This window comes from Cephus cinctus, unplaced genomic scaffold, assembly GCF_000341935.2.
Source record: "Cephus cinctus unplaced genomic scaffold, Ccin1 Ccin1_scaffold0396, whole genome shotgun sequence".
Classification (NCBI taxonomy): Eukaryota; Metazoa; Arthropoda; class Insecta; order Hymenoptera; family Cephidae; genus Cephus; species Cephus cinctus.
Window position 1 is genome coordinate 187,869 of NW_014333080.1, and position 24,447 is coordinate 212,315.

The 24,447-nt window shown below is 37.6% G+C and overlaps 5 protein-coding genes across 17 annotated transcripts in view; 3 read left to right on the forward strand and 2 right to left on the reverse strand.

The window, feature by feature from the left end:
* The window catches only part of LOC107267266 (TWiK family of potassium channels protein 18), a 16,720-nt gene extending 4,960 nt beyond the window's left edge, over window positions 1–11,760 (forward strand). Inside the window, exons 3-7 of one of the 3 annotated variants that reach the window (XM_015738735.2) lie at window positions 1,482–1,693; window positions 8,354–8,556; window positions 8,667–9,020; window positions 9,481–9,561; window positions 10,094–10,569. In XM_015738735.2, coding sequence (XP_015594221.1) covers window positions 1,482–1,693; window positions 8,354–8,556; window positions 8,667–9,020; window positions 9,481–9,561; window positions 10,094–10,294 — 1,051 coding nt within the window. In that variant the 3' untranslated portion in view covers window positions 10,295–10,569. Of the gene's footprint in view, window positions 1–1,481; window positions 1,694–4,325; window positions 7,457–8,353; window positions 8,557–8,666; window positions 9,021–9,325; window positions 9,441–9,480; window positions 9,562–10,093 lie in introns of those variants that run through there. The other 2 variants (XM_015738733.2, XM_015738734.2) reach the window with 2 other exon arrangements.
* The window catches only part of LOC107267275 (transcription initiation protein SPT3 homolog), a 27,131-nt gene extending 9,813 nt beyond the window's left edge, over window positions 1–17,318 (reverse strand). For 3 of the 5 annotated variants that reach the window (XR_003059544.1, XR_003059546.1, XM_015738757.2), the window contains exons 1-5: window positions 16,936–17,275; window positions 16,640–16,858; window positions 16,241–16,558; window positions 15,966–16,153; window positions 15,729–15,882 (exon numbers count right to left, since the gene is read on the reverse strand). Coding sequence is in view for 3 of the 5 variants with exons in the window: in XM_015738757.2 (XP_015594243.1) it covers window positions 15,745–15,882; window positions 15,966–16,153; window positions 16,241–16,558; window positions 16,640–16,858; window positions 16,936–17,008 (936 nt within the window). In the remaining 2 variants the exon portion in view is untranslated. Of the gene's footprint in view, window positions 1–15,379; window positions 15,631–15,728; window positions 15,883–15,965; window positions 16,154–16,240; window positions 16,559–16,639; window positions 16,859–16,935 lie in introns of those variants that run through there. The other 2 variants (XM_025084523.1, XM_015738755.2) reach the window with 2 other exon arrangements.
* LOC107267271 (WD repeat-containing protein 91) lies at window positions 11,891–15,698 on the forward strand. Of its 2 annotated transcripts, none has more exons than XM_025084501.1 (8): window positions 11,891–12,238; window positions 12,438–12,702; window positions 12,789–12,904; window positions 12,987–13,174; window positions 13,263–13,578; window positions 13,678–13,799; window positions 13,882–14,536; window positions 14,611–15,698. In XM_025084501.1, exons 2-8 carry the CDS (start codon window positions 12,462–12,464, stop codon window positions 14,758–14,760), a joined length of 1,788 nt encoding a protein of 595 aa, XP_024940269.1. In that variant the 5' UTR covers window positions 11,891–12,238; window positions 12,438–12,461; the 3' UTR covers window positions 14,761–15,698. The 2 variants fall into 2 exon arrangements, with proteins under 2 accessions (XP_024940269.1, XP_015594231.1); XM_015738745.2 differs by having other exon boundaries at window positions 11,891–12,200.
* LOC107267274 lies at window positions 17,110–18,801 on the forward strand. Of its 2 annotated transcripts, none has more exons than XM_015738753.2 (3): window positions 17,110–17,251; window positions 17,315–17,550; window positions 17,625–18,801. In XM_015738753.2, exons 2-3 carry the CDS (start codon window positions 17,332–17,334, stop codon window positions 18,462–18,464), a joined length of 1,059 nt encoding a protein of 352 aa, XP_015594239.1. In that variant the 5' UTR covers window positions 17,110–17,251; window positions 17,315–17,331; the 3' UTR covers window positions 18,465–18,801. The 2 variants fall into 2 exon arrangements, with proteins under 2 accessions (XP_015594239.1, XP_015594240.1); XM_015738754.2 differs by having other exon boundaries at window positions 17,315–17,532; window positions 17,625–18,798.
* A 795-nt stretch (window positions 18,802–19,596) lies between these two features.
* Window positions 19,597–24,447, reverse strand: part of LOC107267272 (transcriptional activator protein Pur-beta) — a 19,031-nt gene continuing 14,180 nt past the window's right edge. For all 5 annotated transcript variants that reach the window (XM_015738750.2, XM_015738749.2, XM_015738747.2 and 2 more), the window contains one exon: window positions 19,597–20,656. In XM_015738750.2, coding sequence (XP_015594236.1) covers window positions 20,330–20,656 — 327 coding nt within the window. In that variant the 3' untranslated portion in view covers window positions 19,597–20,329. The remainder of the gene's footprint in view (window positions 20,657–24,447) is intronic.

A 24,447-nucleotide genomic window follows, 5' to 3' on the forward strand; every position in this document is an offset into this window, starting at 1 on the left:
TCTTCGAGAACCAACCTACGTTACCTTCGGCCGTCCGCCCGTCGTTCGTGCATTCGCAAGCCAGGCGGCCGCCAGCCAATTCTTTTTTCACCGGGAACTGGCGAGCTGGTATGACCTGGGAGTTGGGGTGGAACAGGCCCAACTCCACCTAGAACGAGAGCTCTGACGGAACCTATCGGACGAGGCGATACCTTAACGGATCCTGTAGATTTTTGGGGACGCGTAAAATCGAGAAACGCAACTTTGGGTGCTGATCTTTGGGGGCGCGTAAAATCAGCAAACGCAACTGGAGGCACGAACGGAGCGGACGGTTACGGAAATGCACGGCCGCTCATGCTGCTAGGTTTGAGCTAGAGAGGGTCGGAGTAAGAGTCCGGCAAATAGTGCGAGAGACAGAGAGCGACGAACCGAGAACGTATCAGAACGAATCTTAACTATCTATCGAGATCCCTTCACCAATTAATAAATTGGGAGCACTCACCGGAGCTGGGGCAGCTAATCCGTGGAGGCCGTGAACTGCATCCCAAGGACACTCTGGTGGACACTGCACTCAAGCACTGCACTGCACTACACTTCCGGAACACTCACAGGAATTCATAGAATTGCCTGGATATCGCGAGAACAACGCGAGAACTGTACGAATCGAGAACTTGCTATACTTCAAGAAATCACGTCACAGTACGTATCGTGTCGTTTACGTGTTGTAGCTACATTTATGGCTGTTGCCTCCGATGCGAAAACGATAAAAGTTCAACGAATAGAATCATTTTTATGTACAATGGAACTGGTGCACTGAACGAGAATGCATTTTCGAGATGATGGACTGACAATTTATTCCGTGAAATTACAATACGTTTCTTCAATTTTCTCTTGGAAAACGTGTGTCTTGTACAATATTTCTTTATAAAGCGTACAATGAATCTTGAAGGTTGTATATTATGATTCTTTCAATAGTCATAACCCTAAAAACGAACCCACACTGAATGGGTCTTTTCACTAAAAAAAATTATTTTCCATCAATTCACAAAATTGAATCGCTAATAAATCCCTTTAAAAAATCCTCGAATTTTAATCCTAATTGTAAGCCGAAATTCATGCCGATAATTTTGAATACACGCATCCATTTTTAAACTAACGTAACGCAACAAAAGACTTACTGAGATAAATATAGGATGAATACGTAACAAGGGTAGCATATTGACACGAAACAATGTACCTAACAGGCAGAACCCGTGCGCGCTACTAACCACGGTCGAAATTACTCCAAACGTAATTTAACTAGCTATGCCTATATCCGATTAATGATTAAGTAATTGGACATTCATTCAACCCTTTAATTAAAGTCTATCGATCCATGTAATTAACGATAGCTTGTTCGACGATTCTTGATTAATTATCCAATAAAAATTCAGACTAGTCCTGCTATCCTACATGACAGCATTAAATGCTATGGATTATCACAAGACCGAAACTTGTTGCAGAAACAAAGCGCTCAATGAGATAAAGGAACTCTCGAATAATCCGATGATAACCGAGAATCCGGAACTTTGGAAAGGCCGAGCAGCGAGCGCTCTGTCGCAATACGAGATTGAACTTTACAAAAAATTCAAACACGGCATCACCGATCCTAACGATAAAACTTGGACCTTCTGGAACGCGGTTTTCTACTGTGGCACTATATACACGACTATCGGTAAGTAATTTTTCATGATCTTACAAAAATCTCAGACAAGGGAAATACCTCGAGATAGTTATTCAGAACCCAGATTTTCTCTGGGAGCATCCCTGGGGCACATGCTAGCTGGAGATAACACGCAAGAACGTAACTTCGTGTTAGATTAGATTAGACTAACTTAAGAAGTGCTACCTGAAGGATGCTACCTATATCTCGAGAAACCTAAATGATAATTATACTATAATTCTCGTATATATCAAAGCTGAGAAATTTTGTTGGTACGAGGAGCTGACTGTTCCGAATATATCTTTGTCACCCAACTACAGCTATTACTGTGGCTCGTCGAATTATTTTTGTCCTCCACGAGACGATTGCATTTACAGCTGGTGGAATTTCGGTGTATTATTTTTATTTTATTCTATATTTTATTTTTGTTTTATTCTTATATATGTATATATATATATATGTACACCGAAATATATATATATATATATATATATATATTTCGGTGCGAACATTTACGTTGTTTGGTAACAGTGACGTCGTTAACCAACGTCACGAAATTACGAAACCAGAAATACCAGTATAGGTGCCTTCAGAACTAAATACCTCATAGCACCGTAATTTTAGGTTAGTTTTACGTAGCGCGTTAATCCTTTATGTTTAACATAAATTTTCCGTGGTTCATTGATTTATTTATTTGTAGACTCTTGGACGTTGACCAACCCTACACTTACCAGTTTCAGACACTTATCCGTGTTACGAGATACTTTTTTAAATGAAATTAAAAATTTTTTTTTCCCTATCATGGGAGTGTATTCCCAATAATAGCCAGTAGGTACTCTCATTAGTTAATTACGTATGAGTGTGTTTTATCAGAATTACAATTTCACTTCTGTTTCCCCTAATACCACTCCATACACGTTTTTCATTGTCCATCCCCTTGTACGGAATTTGTGCAATTTCACGAAATGTGCAGATTAAATGCAGTTTTTAGTTACAAAGCGTATCACGTTAACCTGATTGATTTTTTTTTAAGGTCAATCGATAATTTTAATAATCGTTGGGCTTACATCAAATCGATCTGTTCATAATCTACTTTTTAGATTATTTGCACGGTCTAGTCATCGCCTATCAAAGACTATCAACAAACATCGCATTAGCCAACCGGTATAGTTTTAACGTTTAATAATAGCAGTGGGTTCGAGCAAATAAATAGAAACCGACTTTATTAAGGGTTCCTGTCCGTCAACGTTGTTTCCATTTTTTTTTCTATTCTCATCCGACTTTATCACAGTAACCGCGAACGAACTCTTTGACAGACTAAAGATTAAAGAAAACAATAAACCTGCCAAAATTACTGACAGTTCGACTCTAAATACGAAATCTACGTCTTCTCGTAATTTTTCATTTCATTGTATCACACGAGCTATTCAGGTATGCCAAAATCTTAGAAGAAAAAAAATCTACCCTTGCGTCTTGTTACATTAGCCATTTTATATTTCGGCTAAAGGTCAATATTTTTTAACCAACATTTCTTTTCGATTATAATATTAGATTAATGACATTGATTTACGACAAGCCGCTTCAGATTTTTCACGAATAGTTTGATCGCAATGTGATTGATGACTGTAAGCAATGTGAATCGGTATATGGTTGACAACGAACATATGTATCGCAATAGACGATATGAGCCTGCTGACGTTAATGGAATCGAGATATTTTAGTTATATCGGTAATGGAACGTTACTCTTTGTGGAAAATCATGTGACTAACTGGTCTAGGAATGTAAAGATGATCGTCGAAATTCTTCTGACTGCCGACACGCAAAGCCCACGCGTACTATTTTCAGTGGATGGACTTACGTAACGTGCGAAATTCTCGTACTGATATGTGACTGCGCTTGGGCGAAGACAATAGACGTCTTTTTTATACAATATTTAAACCACGTTTGGTATTCAAATTTGTGGATCGATAATACTTGCACGGAAGGTACTTAAAAAAATGTTAAGCACCATTTAATCTTTTACGCTTCCAAGAGTCGTATGAGTTACTAGCAGCTACACGTATATGTCGGTAGTAACGCGAAAGGGTATTCGAGTACTAAAACTGTGTAAAGCAATCGATAATACGAAGTCAGTCTCGCTGTCGTCTGTTCTCATCCAAATAACACATGTGTAAAAAACTCTGCCAAGTACGGAAGTGCTGTGAATTCCTCAAACAAAAAGTATTAAAATCGTATTATAAATGTCAAGTACATGAACCACTACATGTCTGCTTATTATATGATCTAGCACTAGCCCATCATTTTAATAGTATTTTCAAAATTTTCTATAACATTTCCGCTAATTTTTATATTACTACTTCTTCTCGTACCTAATTATGATTTAATGATCATTTAATAATTAATAAAATTTTAGGTGATTCCTTGTCGAGTACTATTTTGCGGATCGAAGTATGGCCGCTGCATTGTTTAGATTCACTTTTGACGTTTACTTTCTTGCAAAGGTATAAAAGTTGATTCAGTTTTTTTTTGGTTTTATAAATTTTTTGGTTTTAATAAAGTGGTTTATTTTCATCCTTATCGATATACATCCTTAAGTAATAATCCGCCTTAGAATAACTTAATCTATAATTATATATACTGTTGGTTTCTCATATGATGCGTCTCGCCAAAACTCCTTTATTATTTCTAGTTTTTATCAGGTATTTATACTATCGATTTTGTTTTTAAACTATGCTACGAATATAAATGTAAAAACTATGGTGTCTGTATAGAGTTGACTCGGATAAAGAGCCTCTGCGGCCCGTGCCCTTGTATAGTCGATTGCCTGTACTTGGCGCGAGACTTCACCGAGTCTTTGGACAATTTTCGCAAGTCGTTCGACCAAATATAGATCACTGTTTCGAGAAAGAGTCGATAGTCGAATGGTTGGTGTCTAAAAATAATTTTAAACCACAACAAAGACTGTATCACGTATTGGGTACAGCTGTGTTTGACATTCTCAAGAGAGCGAATACTGATATTTTAATAAACAATGCTCGACGTGACTCAAGACTGCAAGAAGCTAAAAGTATATGTAAAAGATATGCGAAGACACATAGGAAATATTTAGGAGTTTGGAAAGTTTGTCTCTCTCTTTGAATACACCTCCATAATCGGACTCATTGAGATTACATGTTAACTACGTCTACTGTGACTGAGGTAGAGAGGAAGGTAGCTGGTTAATTTATGAAAGAATAAACAGGCTTGGTTTCGAGGGCACAAAACTTATTTAATATTGTTTCAACTAGTTTTAAGTCTTCTGATTGTTTCCTTGTTGCATGGCAAGCTTATGCATAATTAATAACACGGTTGTCGGAGCACACTCTCTTTTCATTCATGAAACAGCGAATCAAGCTTGTCAGACTGATCTAGAGCAGTCAACTGTGATGTCCTTTCATCTTGTAACCGTATGTTCAGAGCAGTATATATATATGCGTCAACATTGACTTCAATACTCAATTTCCCTTTGTATTGGATACATCAAACGAGTAGAATAGCAATCAGTAAAATTGAGTAAAATTGAAAATGCCTGTATACATTTATATTCGATCGCAAGAAGTTATATTACGTTTGAATCTTATTCGACACAAAGGATGTAATGTTTATAAGAGGGATAACGTTCTCGGTTGAAAAGGCGTGGAACGTATATGTGTCCAGGAAACTCGAAGAAAGGGGTGACGCCGAGTTCTGCAGGGCGTCGGTATGCGGTATCATCCTGTGGTCGGTAGTGAAACAGCATGGACGCTCGGCGTCGTGGCGCCCCGTTCGATATCCGCAGCGCGCTGCGGCAAAACACCCGGTCGTTTTGGCCCGCGTGGTGGGAGCAGCCTCCGTCTTATTTCTGTCCGGTGTTCAACCGGGACGACGTGAGAGCCTGGGCATCCCCGTCGACATGGAAGACAGTTACACAGTGCATAGACGCCGAAAGGCGGCAGCAAGAAGACGCGAAAAGACTCCGGATCCGCCGAGAAGACTGGAGGATGTCTCGGACGACGAGGATGCACGTGCTAGAATGGAGAAAATGGTGGAGGATACGGAGAAGATGGAAGAGCTTGTGGAAAATGTGAATAAGGACAGTGATAAAATTGTTTTGGAAGAAGACAAGGCGAAGATGACACAGCTGGAGGACAAAGGCGCAGTGAAAAAGGACGAAGGAGGGGAGGCAAGTACGGCGAAGAAATCTAGCCAGCTCGTCGACAACGCGTCCAAAAATAGTGCGGAGACACGTGACAGTGACGTGAGGGTTGAGAAGGAAAATGGTGCGCGGTCGGTAAACCCTGAGAGTTATGGAAAAGATACGAATAAAGAGGAGGCAAAGGTTAGTCGTGTTTCAGATTCCAGGAAACAGGAAGGAGATGAAAGTGTTAAATCTCTCGATAACGTAACGGTCAGTGGACCTGCTGTCAAAATGGAGGGCAGGAATCAAAATGGCGAAACACGTGTCAAGAGAAGATCCAAGGATCGCAGTGAAAGACATAGTTACACTACTGATTCTAGTGACGGGGAGGAACGTAGTATGATAAATCTTAGAAGGAAAAAATCACCTGAAGGTCCAAAATCAAAAGTGTCTGTCGGAAAGAAACCATCCAGCAGATCCCGTATTGTTACGGATACGGACGATGACTTGAATACATCTAGAACCGAATCGTCGATCAATGAGAAATCGACTAGATCCGTTAAACGTGTGTCTAGTAAGCATATATATTCAACTGGGACTGATGACGATTCGAGTCCACGAAAAAATGAATCTCTCAACGAGAAAGGAAGCACGGAGGAATTTCAATCTAGGAGAAGAGAGGAAAGAGAAAAAACACGCGAAAGATCAGCTGCTCGTCACAGATATCCAAGTGACACAGACGAGGATATGAAACTCATGAAGAAAAGCGAAACCTTCCCGCAACAGTCTGTCGATAAAACGATTATTCGAAGATCCGCTTCCGAGATGAAGAAGCAGATTATTCCGTTGAGCGATGACAGCCTAATAGAGGATTTCGCGAAAGCGCAGGAGGAATATTTGCGTAGGGAACGAGGTATTCTAGATCCTGATCCTAGTGACGTGTTTTATAAAACAAACAAAGATTCCTCTGCGAGACGTAGAAAGACAAGTATAATACATACAGAGCCAGAAAAGGAAAAAATAGTTAAAGCCGTAGAATCAAAGAGATCCTGGTTTTCCTGGTTGCCGTTTTTCGGTAAGAAAGAAAAAATTGACGAACCCGTACCAGACACGAAAATAATCGAAAAAACTAAAAAGGAAATATCAAACGATGCGAAGAAAAAATCGAAAAAGGCAAACGAACGCGAACGAGTATCCGTCATGGAATATTTCAGGGCTCTGCGAGACATCGTGTCCGAGTTCAAAGCATTTGTAGAACAGAATCCTAAGGAGACGCAAAAATTGCGTAAATTACGTAATCGTTGCGTAGCTGATCTTATACTCGTTATAATTTATTGTGGTCTTGGCGCTTTTGTATTTCGTTTCACGGAGGGCGCTTTCGAGACGTTCTACAAGTGCGGCGTTAAAAGAGTCAAGAGAGACTTTCTTGACAGTCTCTGGAATTATAGTCACAATATGAGGGAGGACGACTGGAAAAGCATGGCTCGTAGGAAGCTTATGGAATTCGAGGAGCAACTTCACACAGCACACGAAGCCGGAGTACATAGTTACAGTGGACAAAAAAATTGGACTTTTTTGAATGCCGTGGTCTACTGTCTGACCGTCATAACAACAATTGGTGAGAGATAACAGAAAAGCAATTGACAATGATACACGAGACATTTAATTCAACGAGAGAACTTGTATAATTACTTTTCGGAATTCTTGATCAGACTTGACAGTTTAACCGTCGTCCTAGCCAAATTGCGCAGTCGTGAATTTCCGGTAGTTTCTATTGGCTAATTTCATATTCGGTTATCTCAGTCGGTCGCATACGATTTGCAAGTTTAATCTGGGTGGCTGAAGTCTTCTTATAGGTTTAGCTTCTTAACTTAAAATTTATTCCGTTTGGAGGATATCGGGTATGCTTATCGTAAGTTGGGCGCAACTTTGCCAGACTCGTAAACCTCTGGCTTTTCTTTAGGACAGACCCGTTGTTACTCAAGAAAGTGTCTCTTTACAATTAGCTGAACTCTATTCGAACTGTTGACAAGCGTGGAGTATTTGACAATTAAATTAATTTTTATTAATTAACACTTAGCTTTTAATTAAATAGTACACTGGAATTTATAATTATTTTATAAAAAAGATTAGGAATGGAGGTTCGCAGCTGGCAGTAATATCAAATGTCTGGCGCAAAATCATTTATGCTCGTACCATGCCTTTGATCTTTAACAGTCATAATTTATATTTCAAGATATAAGCAACACTGAGCTTGAACCGAAAAGTAATTTCATTTTTTTACATTAAATTCAAATGCGCAGAAACGACATTACTTCCGGTCCCCCTAATATTTGCATATCAAAAGGCGCGCGCTGTTGGAAATTAAACCGTAAGCTAAGAGGATAATTTGTTTGACGGTGACAATTTAGTCAAAGAAAGCTTGTACCACCTATACTCATTGAAGAACGCGAATTTGTTTTTCAAAAGAATCGAGGAATTTGTATTGAATTTTTGAATGTTTCTTTCATTTTAGGTTACGGCCATATCTCACCGAATACCACGACTGGCAAGGCCCTCACGATAGTTTATGCGATTTTTGGCATTCCAATTTTCCTGATAATATTGGCTGACTTTGGTAAACTTTTCACAAGAGGCATCAAGTTTCTCTGGGCTTTCGTAAGAAGAGTCTACTACACCGGAAGTTGCCGCAAAGTTCGTAGAACCGCACCCATGCAGGTAACTTTGATTAAATAATTAAATTAACTTTCAATTAATTAACAAAATCCGCGTTATTTGCTTTAAAAAACTTTTGGGAATTCTTTACAATAAAGTATACAAAATTTTAGGAGGTTATGAAAGGAGTTCAATTGGTATACGACTTCGCAACGTTCAGAAGGCCATCGCAAATGAATCCAGAAGAACTGGAGGAAATGCAAAGGCAACAAAATCAAGCGCAAACAGTTATAAATCTAGATGGCAACATGCCTCAGCCAGACACTCCAGGAACGCCGGCCATGTCGGCGTACGCAATCGACGACGAGTTCAATCTACCAATTTCGGTAGCCATATCTGTTTTGCTAGGATACATTTTCATCGGTGCCTCCGGTTACTACATGTGGGAGGATTGGAGCTTCTTTGAAAGTTTCTACTTTGTATTCATCTCCATGAGCACCATTGGATTTGGAGATTACGTACCACAGGTAAATTTAATTTTCGATGTAATACACATATCCAGCATAATAATTGGATTACAAAGGAAGGCCCTATATTCTTTTGTTGCGCCATTAAAGTTACTGCTAGTCGAGCCTCCCCTTTCCCACTTCTTTAATAAAAACCAGAATGACGTCACATATAATTTGTGCTAATTTTTTGAGTTGCCCTAGTTGCCCGATATTTAGCAGTAGCTATTTCCATTTGTAATCCCCGCATAGATGTTACCTACATAGTTTCCAAGTTTGCCGTAAATAATTTCGTTCTGCTTCCTTTTTTTCACGGTGGCGTAAAGATGGTAAGCTTTAAAAAATTCATTTCAAGCTGCCATAGACAATCGCTTTGATTGATTATTTTTGTCCCAAAAATGTCACTACTGCGAATGAATTACGTTTTATAAAATCACCAGTCGTAAGGCAAAAGGATTAACGAATTAATTGATTGATTTAGCATCCGATGTACATGATGGGTTCGATAGTGTACTTGCTCTTTGGCCTGGCCCTTACATCTATGTGCATCAATGTAGTTCAGGTGAGTATAATTAATATTTAGCAATTAGCAAAGCCTATCGTGTAACAAACGAGAATGATGCTATTAAACGGTTCACGAGTTGAGAAAAAAAATATTCTTGAAACAAAATACAAAATATATCCTTAAAAAGAAATAAGATATCTATCGTTATTTGACACTCTGCCTCTTAAAGCTTTATAGAAGCAGCAAGTCATTAATTTTCTTTTTTTGAAAAACACAACGTAGTAAACAGTTACTCCAAATATATTTTCTTAGAGGGAAGGATAATGTTACGTTAAACATATCTCGTTTCTAATGAATCTTAGGTAGGGATGAAATCACGTATTCCTGTAGCTTTAAAAATAAGTGGATGTAGCATGGAAGTGAAAGAGAGTATCTACTCAGCGGGATTAGTATTTAGAAAGAAAAAAAACTTTATATTCTTCGTGTAAGAAATTAAAAATCTTATAATTGATATATAATATAATTCGAATGGTTTAATAATGTTATAATGTATTCTTACATATCTCTTCTTTTGCTTTCTTTGTGCCAGGTTATGCTCTCGGACTCTTTCAAGCAAGCCAGTCAAAAAATTGGAGCTACCATAGGGTTCGAGGTCGTCGAAGATGATGGTTCTGTGCAACCGGCAGTACCAGATCCTGTAGAATTAGCCGACGTACACGTTACCGTTAAAGAGTCAAACAGTCAAGAAAAAGTTGCTCCAAAGGCACAGCAAGAAAACGTCGAATTATAAAGCAAAGCTTATTTGGCATCTATCATTGATCCATTGAATATCGTACAATGGAGAATGAAAGTGATAAAAATGTACACGAATACTCCTCGAAAGTTCGTGTTTACTAGTACAGTACCAGTTCCGATCTTGCGTTGAATCTCTTCACGCTTTACGTATTTACACACGAATTTTTACTTGACACTCTCCTCCACATTATACACGCATGCAGAAAGCAGCAGGCAAGCCAGTCAAGACGGAACGAAGCATCGTAGGGCATTTTTACATTGATTTATTTGATTCTTTTTTTTTCGTAATTGTATAATGCCCTTTTGGTGCTAAGTACTTATTCCTATCAGCTCAAGCAATGTCGCACTGACCGCCGCGCTTGCATGATAAAAATCAACGCGAGATACAAAAGAAATACTCATTCCTTCTTGGAAATTCTTTTTAAACGTACACGTGTAGAGTCTCGATTTCATTTCGTATAGGGGATAACTGGAGAAGCTTATAAAAAAGATGGTACGTGAGGAGCGACTAAGAATGAATTGTTACGCTGACAAACATTTGAAATATTCTGGACGCCTGTTGAAATAACGTTTCTGTAGTGTATCGAGGGAAACAGATAAAATATGACGCGAACTTTTTGCGAAATCAAAGCTACTCTTGCCAAATACACTTCATAAAGAACTTATGAGATATTTTTCGTAGTTTAATGTCTATTGACAATAAATTTTAAGCGATTGTGGCGAGCCGTGTATAATTTATAGGACTTAGCTGGTTTTACGCAATAGTTTTAGCAGTTTTATTCGCATTTTTTTCCAATTCACTATTGCTTTAACTTTTCTGAACGACAAAATCGGTATGGGTTTTGGATGGTTTCCAGGATTGACAATGAACGAGGTGGAAAAAATGTAGGAAATGTGGATTTTAATAAGATAATAATGACTTTGAAGATGCCAAGATTTAGGAAAGTCAAGGACTGGCAAATTTATAATGCACAAAGCGAAAGTATAATTGATCCATATCAGACCCACTATCAATTCCTATTATTTTTTGAGTTCCAGTTGTATTCTCAACTTATTTTTAAGGAAGCCTACGATTTCGTCGAGCGATTACTGCTGACGCATTCGCATCGGGAGATAAAAGAAACTCGTGCCTTTTTACAAATGTAAAACTATATTGTTTACGATTTTATCTAGTCCTTATTGCGAGAATTCGTGCATGTGATAAATTCGAATGGCTTTATCCACTTTGCGTGGTAGAAAGTCAAGTCGAAACTCTTCAGTCGCCAGCCTGGCAGGAAGGGAGGGATGATATAGTTTTTCTTCCTAAGTATACTGTATACAGTAAATGTACGCGTATGATAATTTTGCCGAAAAATTATATGATAATTAAAGTATAAGTAAGGGCGTTTACTTATTGTATAAATTTATTATTATTATTTTAAATTTGTTTATGAATAAATTAAAAACGTAACAAGCAAAGTATTATTCATAGAAAATTTGTCTCATCCCTTTCATTCTTCTCGCTCCTATCCAACATTGAAATTATTTTGAAAATCGTGCGCTGTATTTTGTAAACTACGTCAGCGCCTCTACGTGGAGGAATCAAAATTAGCGAAATTATTCAATACTGACGTATGAGAACTACCAGAGATGGAACCACTGACGGAATCGAACTTCTGTGACGTGTATAGAACAGTGCTAGCCAGTGGTAGCAGACAAGAGAAGCCAAGATGGCCGTAGGATGACAACAGTTTGCTGTCAGTTTAGAGAAAGCTTGACAGATACGTGAAAACTAAGGGAAAATGTCTCACGTTCAGTACGTGGATGAGTTGGTCAAGGAATATTTACTCTTCAGGGGTTTTAGTCAGACCCTGAGGGCCTTCGACAATGATCTGAAAGCCGAAAAAGAGAAAGGCTTTAGGGTGAGAAGATGAGAAGACACAAAACACTTTAACCCAATGTCAATAAAAACATGAGTTTTACTTTCTGATATTTTTTTCATTTTTCTCAGGCATACTTGCACAATAGAATTTCTATTCTGCACGGCAATCCAAGTTTAAGATACAAATTTATTATTGTTTGCTTTAATATTTTTAAATTCTGTTATTGTATAATAAAGTTTTATTATTTAATTGGTAGTTAATTATTTCATCCATTAGGTCGACAAGATTGTGGATCAGCTTATGCAATATATTTACAATTATGATTTGACATCTTTGAGAGAACTCTGGGGTCACCTCGATACGAGAATGTTTAGTCGATTGGAAAGTCACTTTGCATCTGGTATAAGAAAACTTGAAAATGCAGTGCTGAAGATGTATTTAGTAAATGCAGCTGTAAACAACAAACAAGATCGTATTCAAGAATTTTTTACAAAAATGGCTCCAGAGTTACAGGGACATTCAGAATGGAAGGAATGGTTTGGTATGTATGAGCATTTCTATAAAATTATTTACATTAGTACAGTGGAATTTTAATGCATTTTCTTATATCTCATTTCATGTTTGCAGCATTGCCCTTTGTAAAAAATCCTGAGGATAATCCTATATACTCTGTACACTTCAGTAGACAGTGGCAGGATACCATGTTGGTTTCCCTGCATAATTTTCTTGCGACGATCTTCCAAGTAGGTGGAAGGTAGTTTATGCTATCTAAGTTGAATTGATTTAAAGTTTGCTCCATAACAAAAATGAGTACTGATCTTTCAGTGCATGCCACAACCAACTTTACTTACTATAGACGAGGATACTAATAGGTTGAAGCGATTACAAGAAGAAAATGAAGTATTAAAACAAAGACTCAGTGAACCTGTCAAGGTAGAGACTGTATCTGACGTAAACCCAGGACCAACACCGCAATATCCTCCAATCATGGACGACTTTTATATCATTGCTCAGTACGTATGGCAGAGTTTGTAATAGCTTTCTGTTACAATCTAATTTAATTCAATGTTTCATTCCATTTATTCCCTTACACTAATACAGAGAATCTCCATTGATGGAAAATCCAAAAACTCTAAAAAGTCTCATAAGAAATATAGGTGGTGGTTCGAGTCCCATCTTAAGCCGAAAACCTGTCACAAATATAAAAAAGCAGGTAGACCCTGAGATTGCACCTACCAAAAGAACCAATACCAAGGGAAGATTGAATTCCTTGAGCAAATCTGATGCTGTGGCCAAAAGGAGTATCAGCTGTGATTCAAGACTCACTAGTTCTAGGAAAAGAGACTCTTCTATCGATACTGCATTTGAAAGAAAAACTAAAGACAAAATTGATACTGGTTATATACTTTTGAGTCAGGTGTAGTATAATTTATACCCTTCTGTCTTCTTTGATACACGACATCCCACCTTTTTTATACCAATTGTATACTATTAATGAAAATCATACTATTCCTAGGAGGAATACACAGAGCACAAGACATCAATAATCCAGTGTAAAAGTAATGCAAGTGGATCCTACGTAGCAACTGGTGATGCAGATGGTATAATAAAAATATGGACTCCGATACCTTCACCTAAGTAATTATCAGAACTGAAATTTTCATCTTATCTTACTGTTTTGCTTATTATACTAATTTCATTGTTTAATGCCTCAATATAGAACAGTGGCAACATTTACTTCAACAACAGCAAATTCGAATAAAGCTGTAACAGCTCTCGATTGGATATCAAAAAATGAACGATACTTTCTTCACGGCGATAACAACGGCCTTATCCAACTGCACGATACTCGAGATTGCAAAACGCTTTGGGAAATTCAAAATGAAGGCTCTCGCATAGTAACACTATTATGTAATCCAGCAGAGTCAACATTCGTCTGTTCCCTATCTGATTCTAATGAGGGAAAATTACTTCTCTATGATATAAAGACAAAAAAACTCGAGAGAACTTTACCAATGGAACAAAACGTAACTGCACTCTGCTGCACGTACAATCACAATGGACAACTTCTAATCACTGGCCTTTCTAATGGGAATATTCTCATTCATGATCTTAGACGAAACGAGATAATAGACAATCTAAGTTGTCATTCCAGTCCTGTTATTGATATCGAATTGATTAATGATTATACGAATATTTGTGCTCAGAGCGAGGATGGAAAATTGTGCCAAAGAAGTTTGAATCACACTAGCAAAACTATATGGGAGACTAAAGTTAAGATTGAGAAGAATGCTGTGCATGGTAAACTCTTCACTTTCGATCAGAGCGGTAGTCACATGTTACTTTGTACGCAGAGTGGAGGAAATATTTATAAGGTAACGATCGCAATACTTTCCAATGGTAAGCAGTATTATTTAACATTCATTAACATTTAATCATTTGTATACAGATGCCACCAGGCATGCAAGGCAAGGTTTTAGAACTAGGAGGACATAAAGGTACGCTATGCTGCGACTGGTCCACTGCCAATCAATCCGGAACCTGTATCACTGGTGGAGCAGAGGGAAAGGCACGGGTTTCCACGCTACTTTCACCATGATACAAAAATAAAATTAGTCTTTGTATAAATTCATAGCGTTAGCAAAATGAGTCCTCGCGCATTGCTACACACTAAATCGACTTTGAGACGAAAGGATGTTGATTCAGTTACCCGGAACTGAATCTTCCACGGGATTCACACTGGCTCAGATGGTATATGTAGATATTGCGTTTTTACGACCATACCCTGGGCGGTTTTGGAGGAGAGTATTAATACTTTAGTAGCTGAATGATTTTCAGGTTAACTTATGTTTTTCAAAACGTTGACACTTCCAACGATGCGTCCAAATATTTTAGCGAATCGTACAATAAATACCAAAGTATGGTCAATAAGAACGTTAGTAAATAAGGATGCTTGAAAACCTGATTTACCAGGGAAGGAATTCAAGCAAATCTCTAAGTAAACTAATCATGGATTTAAAATAATAGAGAAGGATTAAAGAAAAAGTGATTATTCGAATGTAGGAAAAAGGCTGGTGGAGTTTTTAGAAAAAATTATTGAATAACGATTGGAGTAATACTCTTGTACATTTCCTGAATTGGCTTATCTCACAAATCTATATAATATGGAATAGAGAAACTTTACTGTAGCTTAAGAAGCATAATAAAAACAGAGCGTGTAGATGATTGTCGACGACAGAAATGATGAATTTGTTTTAATATACTCTTGTATTGTACCTTTAGATAGATTATCATTCTATTAAGTGTATATTAAGTATATCTAGGCATTTTGTAAATTTAATATATATATATATATGACAGTTTTTTTTAAATGAATAATTCGTTCCTAGTAGAATTATTTCACGGTAATCATTATCGAATATAGTTTCCCTTTCGCAGAGTCAATGAAATTACCCGTTCCAAAGCGTGCCTGCCGTAACGGAACACAAAAATATATAATAATGTAATAATCGTGGCGATTAAATACCTTGAACTACATCTGAATTTTTCGTCATTAGGTAGTCCTACCTTTTTGATTAGTTCCTTAGCAGCTAAGGAGTTTTGGATGCTGGCGGCGCATAGAAGAGCGATGAAATGGTCCTGAGATATCCAGTTGTGGTGACCAGTACCTTCTGAGAGCTTCATTTATTTCTGCAGGCGTTATGGCTTTTGTAATAACACCCTATTAGAGAAAAATTATGTAAAGTAATGAAATTTTGAAAATGCAGAAGATCAATGATTTTTATATTGTAAGATATGACTGACCTTATTATGTTGATAGGGTTTATACGTATATGGATTGAAGTAACTCAATCTGAGTCTGTCTATGGCATCACCATGAATTTTGTTTTGATCCTGTCGTACTATGAAAGCAAGGTCAACTATTTGGGCGACTGTTTCATATGCCAGGTATCCTAGTACTACATATCCTTGCTTGGATATATTTATGTCACCTGTATATTTAAACGAAATTGTGTAAGAGATATGATACATACATGATAGAAATATGATATATATGATTATCGGAATAGTAATAATACCATCGGAACAAACCCAATCACTGAACTTGTGACGGTTGCTATTGGCAAATGATACTCGTCTTGCTTTACTGAATTCAATATATCGTGTTTCGTCCATTTTACGTGTCATCATTTCTGCACGAAGAGATCTGTTTTGCTTCACGTAATCAACTGTTGAACCACTTTTGAGTAATTCACCATTGACATCAATGAGACTGACAAAGTTGTGATACGATTTCTTAGCAACTTTATACTTATCAAAATTGTCACTTTCTAGTGCACTTTCAATTGGATCTGTATCAATTGTCTTTTTCATTGTTGCTTTAAAATCTTTGAGTTCTGAAACGTAATATTTGATTTTAAAGACCTTCTTTGAGGATATTTGTAGAACATATAAAAATTAGGAAGTGTATAGCTTACCAAGATATTTTATAAGACGTTGTAACTTGACTTTGTCTTTCCTCAAGAGAAATATAAAATCTTCTGCAGTTACTGTGTGACTACCTCTTCTATCAGCACCTTCGTAAGCTTTATTAACTATTGTTCTCATTTGCTGCAAAACTACATCCTCAATAATCTTTGCTGATTCTATTAATGGCTCGGAACAGTCACCAAAACCATGCATCATCTGTCGTATCTCTGTAGTGATTTAAATTAAAAAACCTTTAATGACATCTCATGTAAACACAAATCTAACCAAATAAATTGATACATACCAGAAGTGTAATAAATCTGTTCATTTTTGGAATCACAGGATGCTGTAGCTGGTTTCGGATATAAATCACTCATATTATCTTAATGTTTAAAATAGTATTGCAATGTCAACTACAAAATGAAGCCTCACAATTCTTACATCCATACAATGCAAATTACAAACTTTCAAGTTTGATCAAAACGTCAGATAATTCACTGTAAATCGCACGTTTTTGACGTGAAGACGTCTAGTACAACAATGAAGAAAGTACCCTTGTTTTTATTAAAAATATAACTATAAATGTTCCCTTGACAATGATAAATTTATTTTTTCACGACGTAAGTATTCTGTACAATATAAAAACTTTGTCCTAAACGTAACGATGTCATTTTAATTTACAGGTTAAAGGATATTGAGTATGGATGCCAAAATATTCAAATCAATTGTATGTAATGATACAGAAATGATAAAAGAAATCGAGGACTCTGAAGTATGGACGAGATTATCAAACGAATCAGAATTTCCTCTTATAGACAATCATGTTCTAAATATATTTTGTCAATCTGTATCTAATCTACTTTCTTACAAAGTATCGGAGGCAGCAACCCAGCGATATTTAGTGAGAATACATTTAATCGTATGTTATTTCATATTTACCTGTTTAGTACATAATATTGGTGAAGTAAAAAATAATAGTATTCATTTATATAGCGAATGCTGCAAGAATGGAGCCACGTCACAGTACCTTTGCCGTCTCTTCACATATTCACAGATGGGTGTAAAATGCTAAAATTTGTGGAGAAAGTATCAAAGAAATATCTCACAGATGATTTCTTGGGTACGGATGCTCCTGGCGAGACACTAATATGTCTGGCTCGTGCATTCTTCTGCCTTGGAATGAGAAATCCTTGCTTTTTACCACAATTAGATTTCATCTTAGAAAGGATAACACATCTAGAACCAAGCGAAGAGATAAACTTGCTGCTAGATTCTATTATGAAGAATAAAGAGCAATTGCTGTTGAAACCAGCGACTATGGATCGCATATATATATTAAAAAGAGTTACACTCATTGAGAAACCGCTTATTGAGAATTTTGAGTCCATTTGTTCAAAAATAAATACTGTAAATAGAGAAAATATGTGTGTAACATTACAGAACGCAACTTCAATAAGAGAAGTACTCGATCGAATGATAGATTCACCTCAAGTATTTAGAATAGCATCGAATGTTCTGAAAGAAATGCTTGTGACTTTAAATTATTCTTCAATAGTGATAGACTTTATACAATCTATCCTAGAACTGATGATAGTGCAGTGTGACAAGTGTAAAAAAAGTGTTCTGGACCTTTATCCTAGAGACTTGCAATCATGTATTATACTATTGAGAATAGATCCACGTTATCACTCTGAGAATTCAAAAAAATATACATTAGAGTTATTGGAGCACGTACACACAGGAAATAAGGACGACGCGTTAATATTGCTTTCCCATTTTCCAGCATGGCTCGAAATATTTTCGACATACCTTTCTGATATTACCGGACGGTAGTTTATTATCCCGACATTATCGAGGACATTGGAAATATATACGAAGAAATAATATAAAATATCGATCGACTAGAATTGGATTTTCGATATACACGATAAAACCGCAATACCTAAAATCATTTCCCTTTATTTTATTTCCATTCGTTACTTCAAATACATTAAGCAGCATCGCCGTCATGTACGTAATGTGCAACGATAAGAATTAAGAATCTTATGCGTACATATACACTTAACATTTTTATTTAGCAAATGGCTCAGGCCCGTAAAAGCCGTCGCCCAATTTTTAATTTCCTCTGTGCTGCCAAAGCAGAAGAAATAAAGCGTGTTTTCCTAGTGTTTCTCTCAATTTATCTCTTCCTAACGTGCTATGTGTTTGTGTTTCAAACTTTTCTTTCTTACTCCTCCTCCACCTCCAATTCTTTTTCAACTTTCCCACACCACTACCATTTCGAAATAATCGCACGGCGCTCTCATATAAGTTCCTCGCAAAGTGCAAGGTAATGTAATTCAAAGTCGGACAACTAATCCTATAATATGGCAGTGACGTGCTATACTTTTTTTGTTCTTCTCTCCTTCTCTTCCGCCATCTACAATCTGTTCTCACATCCTTGAATAAGTATCTAACTATGCGACACCCTATATTTTTGATTAAACCATTCCCATTTGATAAGATAATTACTCCATCCTTAAACGTTAATTCCTGATCAACATGGAGATTGTATAAAAGCAGCCGTATAGTCTATCCTAAAGAGATCGAAGACGCGCGTGTACAAATTTAACGAGGAAGATAGTACGACCATTGTTCTTTGTATATATATTTTTCATTACGCCATTTTGTGGTCTTTTAACGGACCGTCCCGCAACTCATTGGCAGCGCACCGACAAGGGAAGATACGGCCGCTCGGACTCCTTTTTCTTTTTTGTTTTTGTTTTTAATCATATTAAATGCTACAAATGCATCGACCTGGAAACGGCGCGAACACTACGAGATCTCCAGGATTCAGCGATCCTGTAATATACATATATATATTGAATTTTTATCGCTACCTTCCACCCGTCGCACCGAATGATAACACGTACACGCGTATAAAATTCCTCGAAATCACCAAACGCCACGAAATGAAATAGCGAACTGAATTATCAAAGAGAAACATCTTTATTGAACCATGCTAGCTACACAGCACGCGTGTAATTGTTTCAGAACAGGATACAGTTAACGGAATTCTGCGAGTGCTGATTGCGTGCTTTCCATTGCGCCTTAAACACGTAACGAACCGCCTGAATCGTTAGTCGTAAGAGTCACGCAGGCTCGAAGTGTGGACAAAAAAAAATGAAAATGTGGAAAAAAACAAACTGGGGAATTTGGAAAAAAAAATAGTCAAACCGTCAAGCCAACTCGTCTCTCCCGCCGAACATGAACAACAATGCATTATTACCATTGAACACATACAAAACTTAACCTATAAACACATTACCGATAATTAAAAAAAAAAAAAAATTGAAATGCTAAAAATGCTAATAAATATGAACACTTCTTTAACTGCGCATAAACTCAGTGTACTCTCGAATTGCTCATATGTCTCTGACGGAGTGAAAACAGCGACAGGTAAGAAGAAAGTGAAATTTGAATAGAAATATAGTGAAAAATAGCAATCACGCGACTCTCTTTACAGCGCACCGATTATTCTCTTGACAACTCAAAAATGAACTTAGAGCGTGACAGCGCATCCGTCATTGCGAGCTATACGAGCCAATGAACGTAAACAGCCAGTACAGGATATAATTGAATTAAACAGTGTTCACATCGAGTATTAGATAATCCATATTATCCTGTACTCTTAGCCAATTGCTGAGAGAATAATTGACTTAGACTTGAATAGGCTCGAGTCGATTCGCTTGAATGTTATCCGTAGCGCCGGTGATGACGGTGGCGTCCGGCAAGTGGGTGTCGCTGGCAACGGAAATGGCATTAACGGAAGCTGTAGTAGGATCAGGCCTTGGAGATGTTTCTGGCTGGGATATCGGTGACGGGGCCGAGATCGATTGGTCAGGGGTCAGGATGTCAACAGGACTTGCAGAGGATTCCATTTGACGGGGCAGGGACTTGCGTCTCTTGAGGGTATCACGATGGCGTTGGTCCCCTTGTCGCTTTTCCGTTTTGCCTTTGGAACTGGGACTCTTCGATCGAGGGACCTGCCGGATCCATATCAATCAATCAATCAGTCGATCCTTCGAATTTCTTTAAAATTTTTTGTTGTATTTCACGCTTTCGTAGAAACTTAATGCACCAGCCATCGAGAATAAGAGAGACGCGCGAAGAGTCGTTTCATTTTAAAATGGCGTCAACCGGCTAACAAGCCGAAGCGAACTAATTTAGCGATACGTGTCAGTGGAAAATGGAAGACGCGACATGAATGACATATAATTTATATAATTTTTTTTTTCTTTTCCGTCTTTTCGTCACTTTATGTCGTCTGCCATTGACCACCTGTCCCTACCACCGCCACTGGCAGTATCGAGTATTTCATTTGGATACCATAATCATGGCCGTTGGCTCGCAATCGCTTATCGAGGATCCAAAAGTCACGACTAAATTTTGGATTCGACGTTGACGCTATAAACAGTGTACTACAAGATGGAGGGATATAATGAATTATTACGTGGATAACAATAGTGCGCTCAAATTGTAACTCGGAACTCGAGTAAATTACTATTAACTATTATAGATTACGAATTTCTGTGTCAAAGAAGTTTCACTGCTTTATTGCACCGAATAAGAAAAGGCAAAGAAGAAGAATCGACTTTTTTTTTTCGGGCATCGAAATTTACTCCTCTTTACGCATAGAGAGATATCACGTATGCCACTCGTCCTCATTTTTATATAAATATATATATAAACACATTTCGTATATATATATATATATATATATATACACACATATATATATACATATAATATATCTTCTCGTGCGCATGTGAGAAAGCCGGGTGAAAGTATAGACAGTAGAAATGTTATAAAATGAAATGGTCTGTTACCTTGTAAAACGTGTTACACATAACATCGAGGCAATGAATTATCGTTTTCTTATTTTTTTTTTAATTTTTCTTTTTCTATCGTTTCGATATACGTGTTTACCAAAAGTGAGCCGTACTGCTTTTTTTGCATTTTCGTCATTGTTTTCTCATGTGTCGTTACTTTGTTTCCTCTCGAACACACAATTATTAGGTGGACAGCGATTTTTTTTTGTTTTTGCGTAATGCGACTCTCCCAAGTGCCACTGAATATTTTTTTCGATAATTTTTTTTTTCTTTTTCTCTCTAACTCTCTCTCTCTCTCTCTCTCTTGTTTCTTGCAGCCTGTCAGCCATACAATTTCTAACAGACATATATATACACACACACGCGCACACCCACGCACCAGGCAAACGTACAGTAACGTATATACATGCACCTATGTGTATATATACATACAAATCTGTTGTTTCTTTTTGTAACTATTTCTCTTAAGCGCGAACGTCAGGTCGTGCGCAGGCGCAAACGGCGTAGCTCAAAAATCCATTTTCGAAAATCAACACGTACCTCCCGAAACCGGAACACGAGCTTGAATAAGGGTGGTACCAATAGCGTGTGCCCGGCACGACCTGTCGCCTTTGAAAAACGTTTTTCCTTTTTTAATAATAATAATAATAATAAAATATTAGAAAGTACGGCAAAAAGAAAAAGAAAAAAAAGCGCTATGCGAACTCAAATGGCCAATACACGCAATCGACATACGTTCGACCGACCGTTAGCTCACCTCGTACCTCCCTATATGCTCGTTACCATTTCAATTTAAATTATATCACCAAATACGTGAACCAACAATAATCGTAACAAATGGTTATTATGCTGATATCGTCTTGTTAATAAACTTCTTTGTTTCCACCTTTCCTACGGTTTTTCCGCGCTTTCGTTTTCTTCTATTACCTCGTCTCCATTTCCGCGAGAATAAATAAACGCTTAAAAATCGGTGTGACCGTCGCAGTTCAAGGTCTTGCCCGCAAACCGTAACGCGACAACGACGTCGCGACGCCGTCCGGGGGTTTTGCGGCGCCATACGAATTCGTAACAATAAATTTTCCAGCGAGATTGCGAGCTGGCCCAACTGACCCCTTTGATCCAGCCGGGTCAATCGAATCGATCGGGCGAAGAATCAGATAGTCTAGTCGGGTTCAAAGGTAAACAAGTAGGAATTGATCCGACGCGAACGAACGTCCTCGTAAAGCGAGCGCGTCTCGTGATCGCACCATAGATCGTCTTATGGATCATTATCGCTCGTTATTGATCCCCGTTAACCGCTGGGTCATCCGCATCACCCTTTCAGTCGCCGTTAATCATTTTCGCGTTACGGTGCTCAATATCCCAATGTCCATCTTCATCCACCAACCTTATACGACACCCTTGCGCAACATCTCCCTCTGTTCCCATCTCAGCAAACGCTATTACGCTCTTACTACCTTTCGTCATGACTATTTTCTTTTGTTTTCTTTAATTCAAGTACAAATTACAGCTCGCTTCACCCTATTGACTTATACGCACGTCTACAGCGCCATCCACTCACGCATCCACGCGCACGTAAACCCACGAGCTTTTGCCGCGTCGACTTGGCACGTATTCGTCTTATGTCGAATTATCATTCTTTTTTGCTCTTTTTTTTTTGTTTTTGTTTTTTTTTTCAATGCCTCTCTATGACACTTCTCCAATGGTAATCGGCACCTAACGTCGTCATGGGATTACGCGCTTAATATATAGACGGAACACATGCCCGGCGTGGGTCATTTTTCCTCGAACGTTCTCACGCACAATTCTATATAATCAATATACTATCAATATACACAATTGTTGTTGTTCTTCCTTATTGATTAGCCCATCGATTCATGCGCTTCTTTCCGGGCCTGAGTGAGCCGATTTTTTTTATTTGCTTTCGTTATTGAATATTAAAAGATGGAATAGGCGTGTCACGCTTTTTTTTTCCTTTTCATTCTTTATTACAAGATCTTCGAGAAAGAGAAATTCGAGAGTGCAAAGATCTCGTGGAAAAAGAAAAGGGAAACGAGAACAAAAGTTTACGCGAAGGATCGTCATCCAATCGGTTTTACGATAAGGAGTACAATCCTTTATCGGCCCGCTCGAGACAAAACGTTATTTAGAAACTCTTAAGAATGATAACTCGATAGTGCGCAAGAGGTGATTTTTGACAAAAGGGTATCGACGAAAGATGATCGATGATGACAGTAACAGTGATAACGAAGTTGACGATGATTACGAATAGCAATGTAACTTTGCTGACGACGACAACGATGACGACGAAGACGACGGTAATAATGACGATAATAATAATAGTAGCAGTGCTGATAATAATAATTGTAATAATAATAATAATAATCGTAATAAGAATAATCGTAGCAGTAGTAATAATAATAAATGACAGTATTACAGTAGCAGTAATAATAATAAGAAGAAGAATCGTAATAATTATAATAATCGCAGCGTTAATAGCAGCAGTGATAGTGATAACAGTAATGAAAATATCCCCACCAAATATGAAAATCCCTAAGGCTCCTTACAGAAGCCCAATCAGGCTACGCTCTTTCTTTTTCTTTTTTTTTTTTTCTTCACATATGTAAAATCGGATAAATCGCAGCTTTGCCTATCGGCAACCGGTAAGCTGCAAGAAAACAGCAAAACGAAACACCAAAGCTATCATCTAACAATCAACCAACCGTTCTTCACGTGTATATGAAGATGATAAAAGAAAGTAGGAAAAAGAATGAGAGTGAAGGTAAAAGCAGATAGCGGAAAGAAAGAAATGTATCCGGATTGAATTCAACAGAGAAAGTAATGCTCGTACAAACTTTCTGCTCATTTACGTGTAACAGTGTATGAATGTACGTGTGTCAAGTGGGTGGGTGGGTGGGTGGGCAAGTAAAGTGATTGAGTGATTG

Coding starts and splice junctions, on each gene's coding strand:
- LOC107267271 (XM_015738745.2), top strand. CDS start 12,081: ATGTCTCACGTTCAGTACGTGGATGAGTTGGTCAAGGAATATTTACTC. Junction 12,201..12,437: donor AAAAAGAGAAAGGCTTTAGG/GTGAGAAGATGA, acceptor TTCATCCATTAG/GTCGACAAGATTGTGGATCA. Junction 13,579..13,677: donor GTTATATACTTTTGAGTCAG/GTGTAGTATAAT, acceptor TACTATTCCTAG/GAGGAATACACAGAGCACAA.
- LOC107267274 (XM_015738753.2), top strand. CDS start 17,332: ATGGATGCCAAAATATTCAAATCAATTGTATGTAATGATACAGAAATG. Junction 17,551..17,624: donor TAGTGAGAATACATTTAATC/GTATGTTATTTC, acceptor TCATTTATATAG/CGAATGCTGCAAGAATGGAG.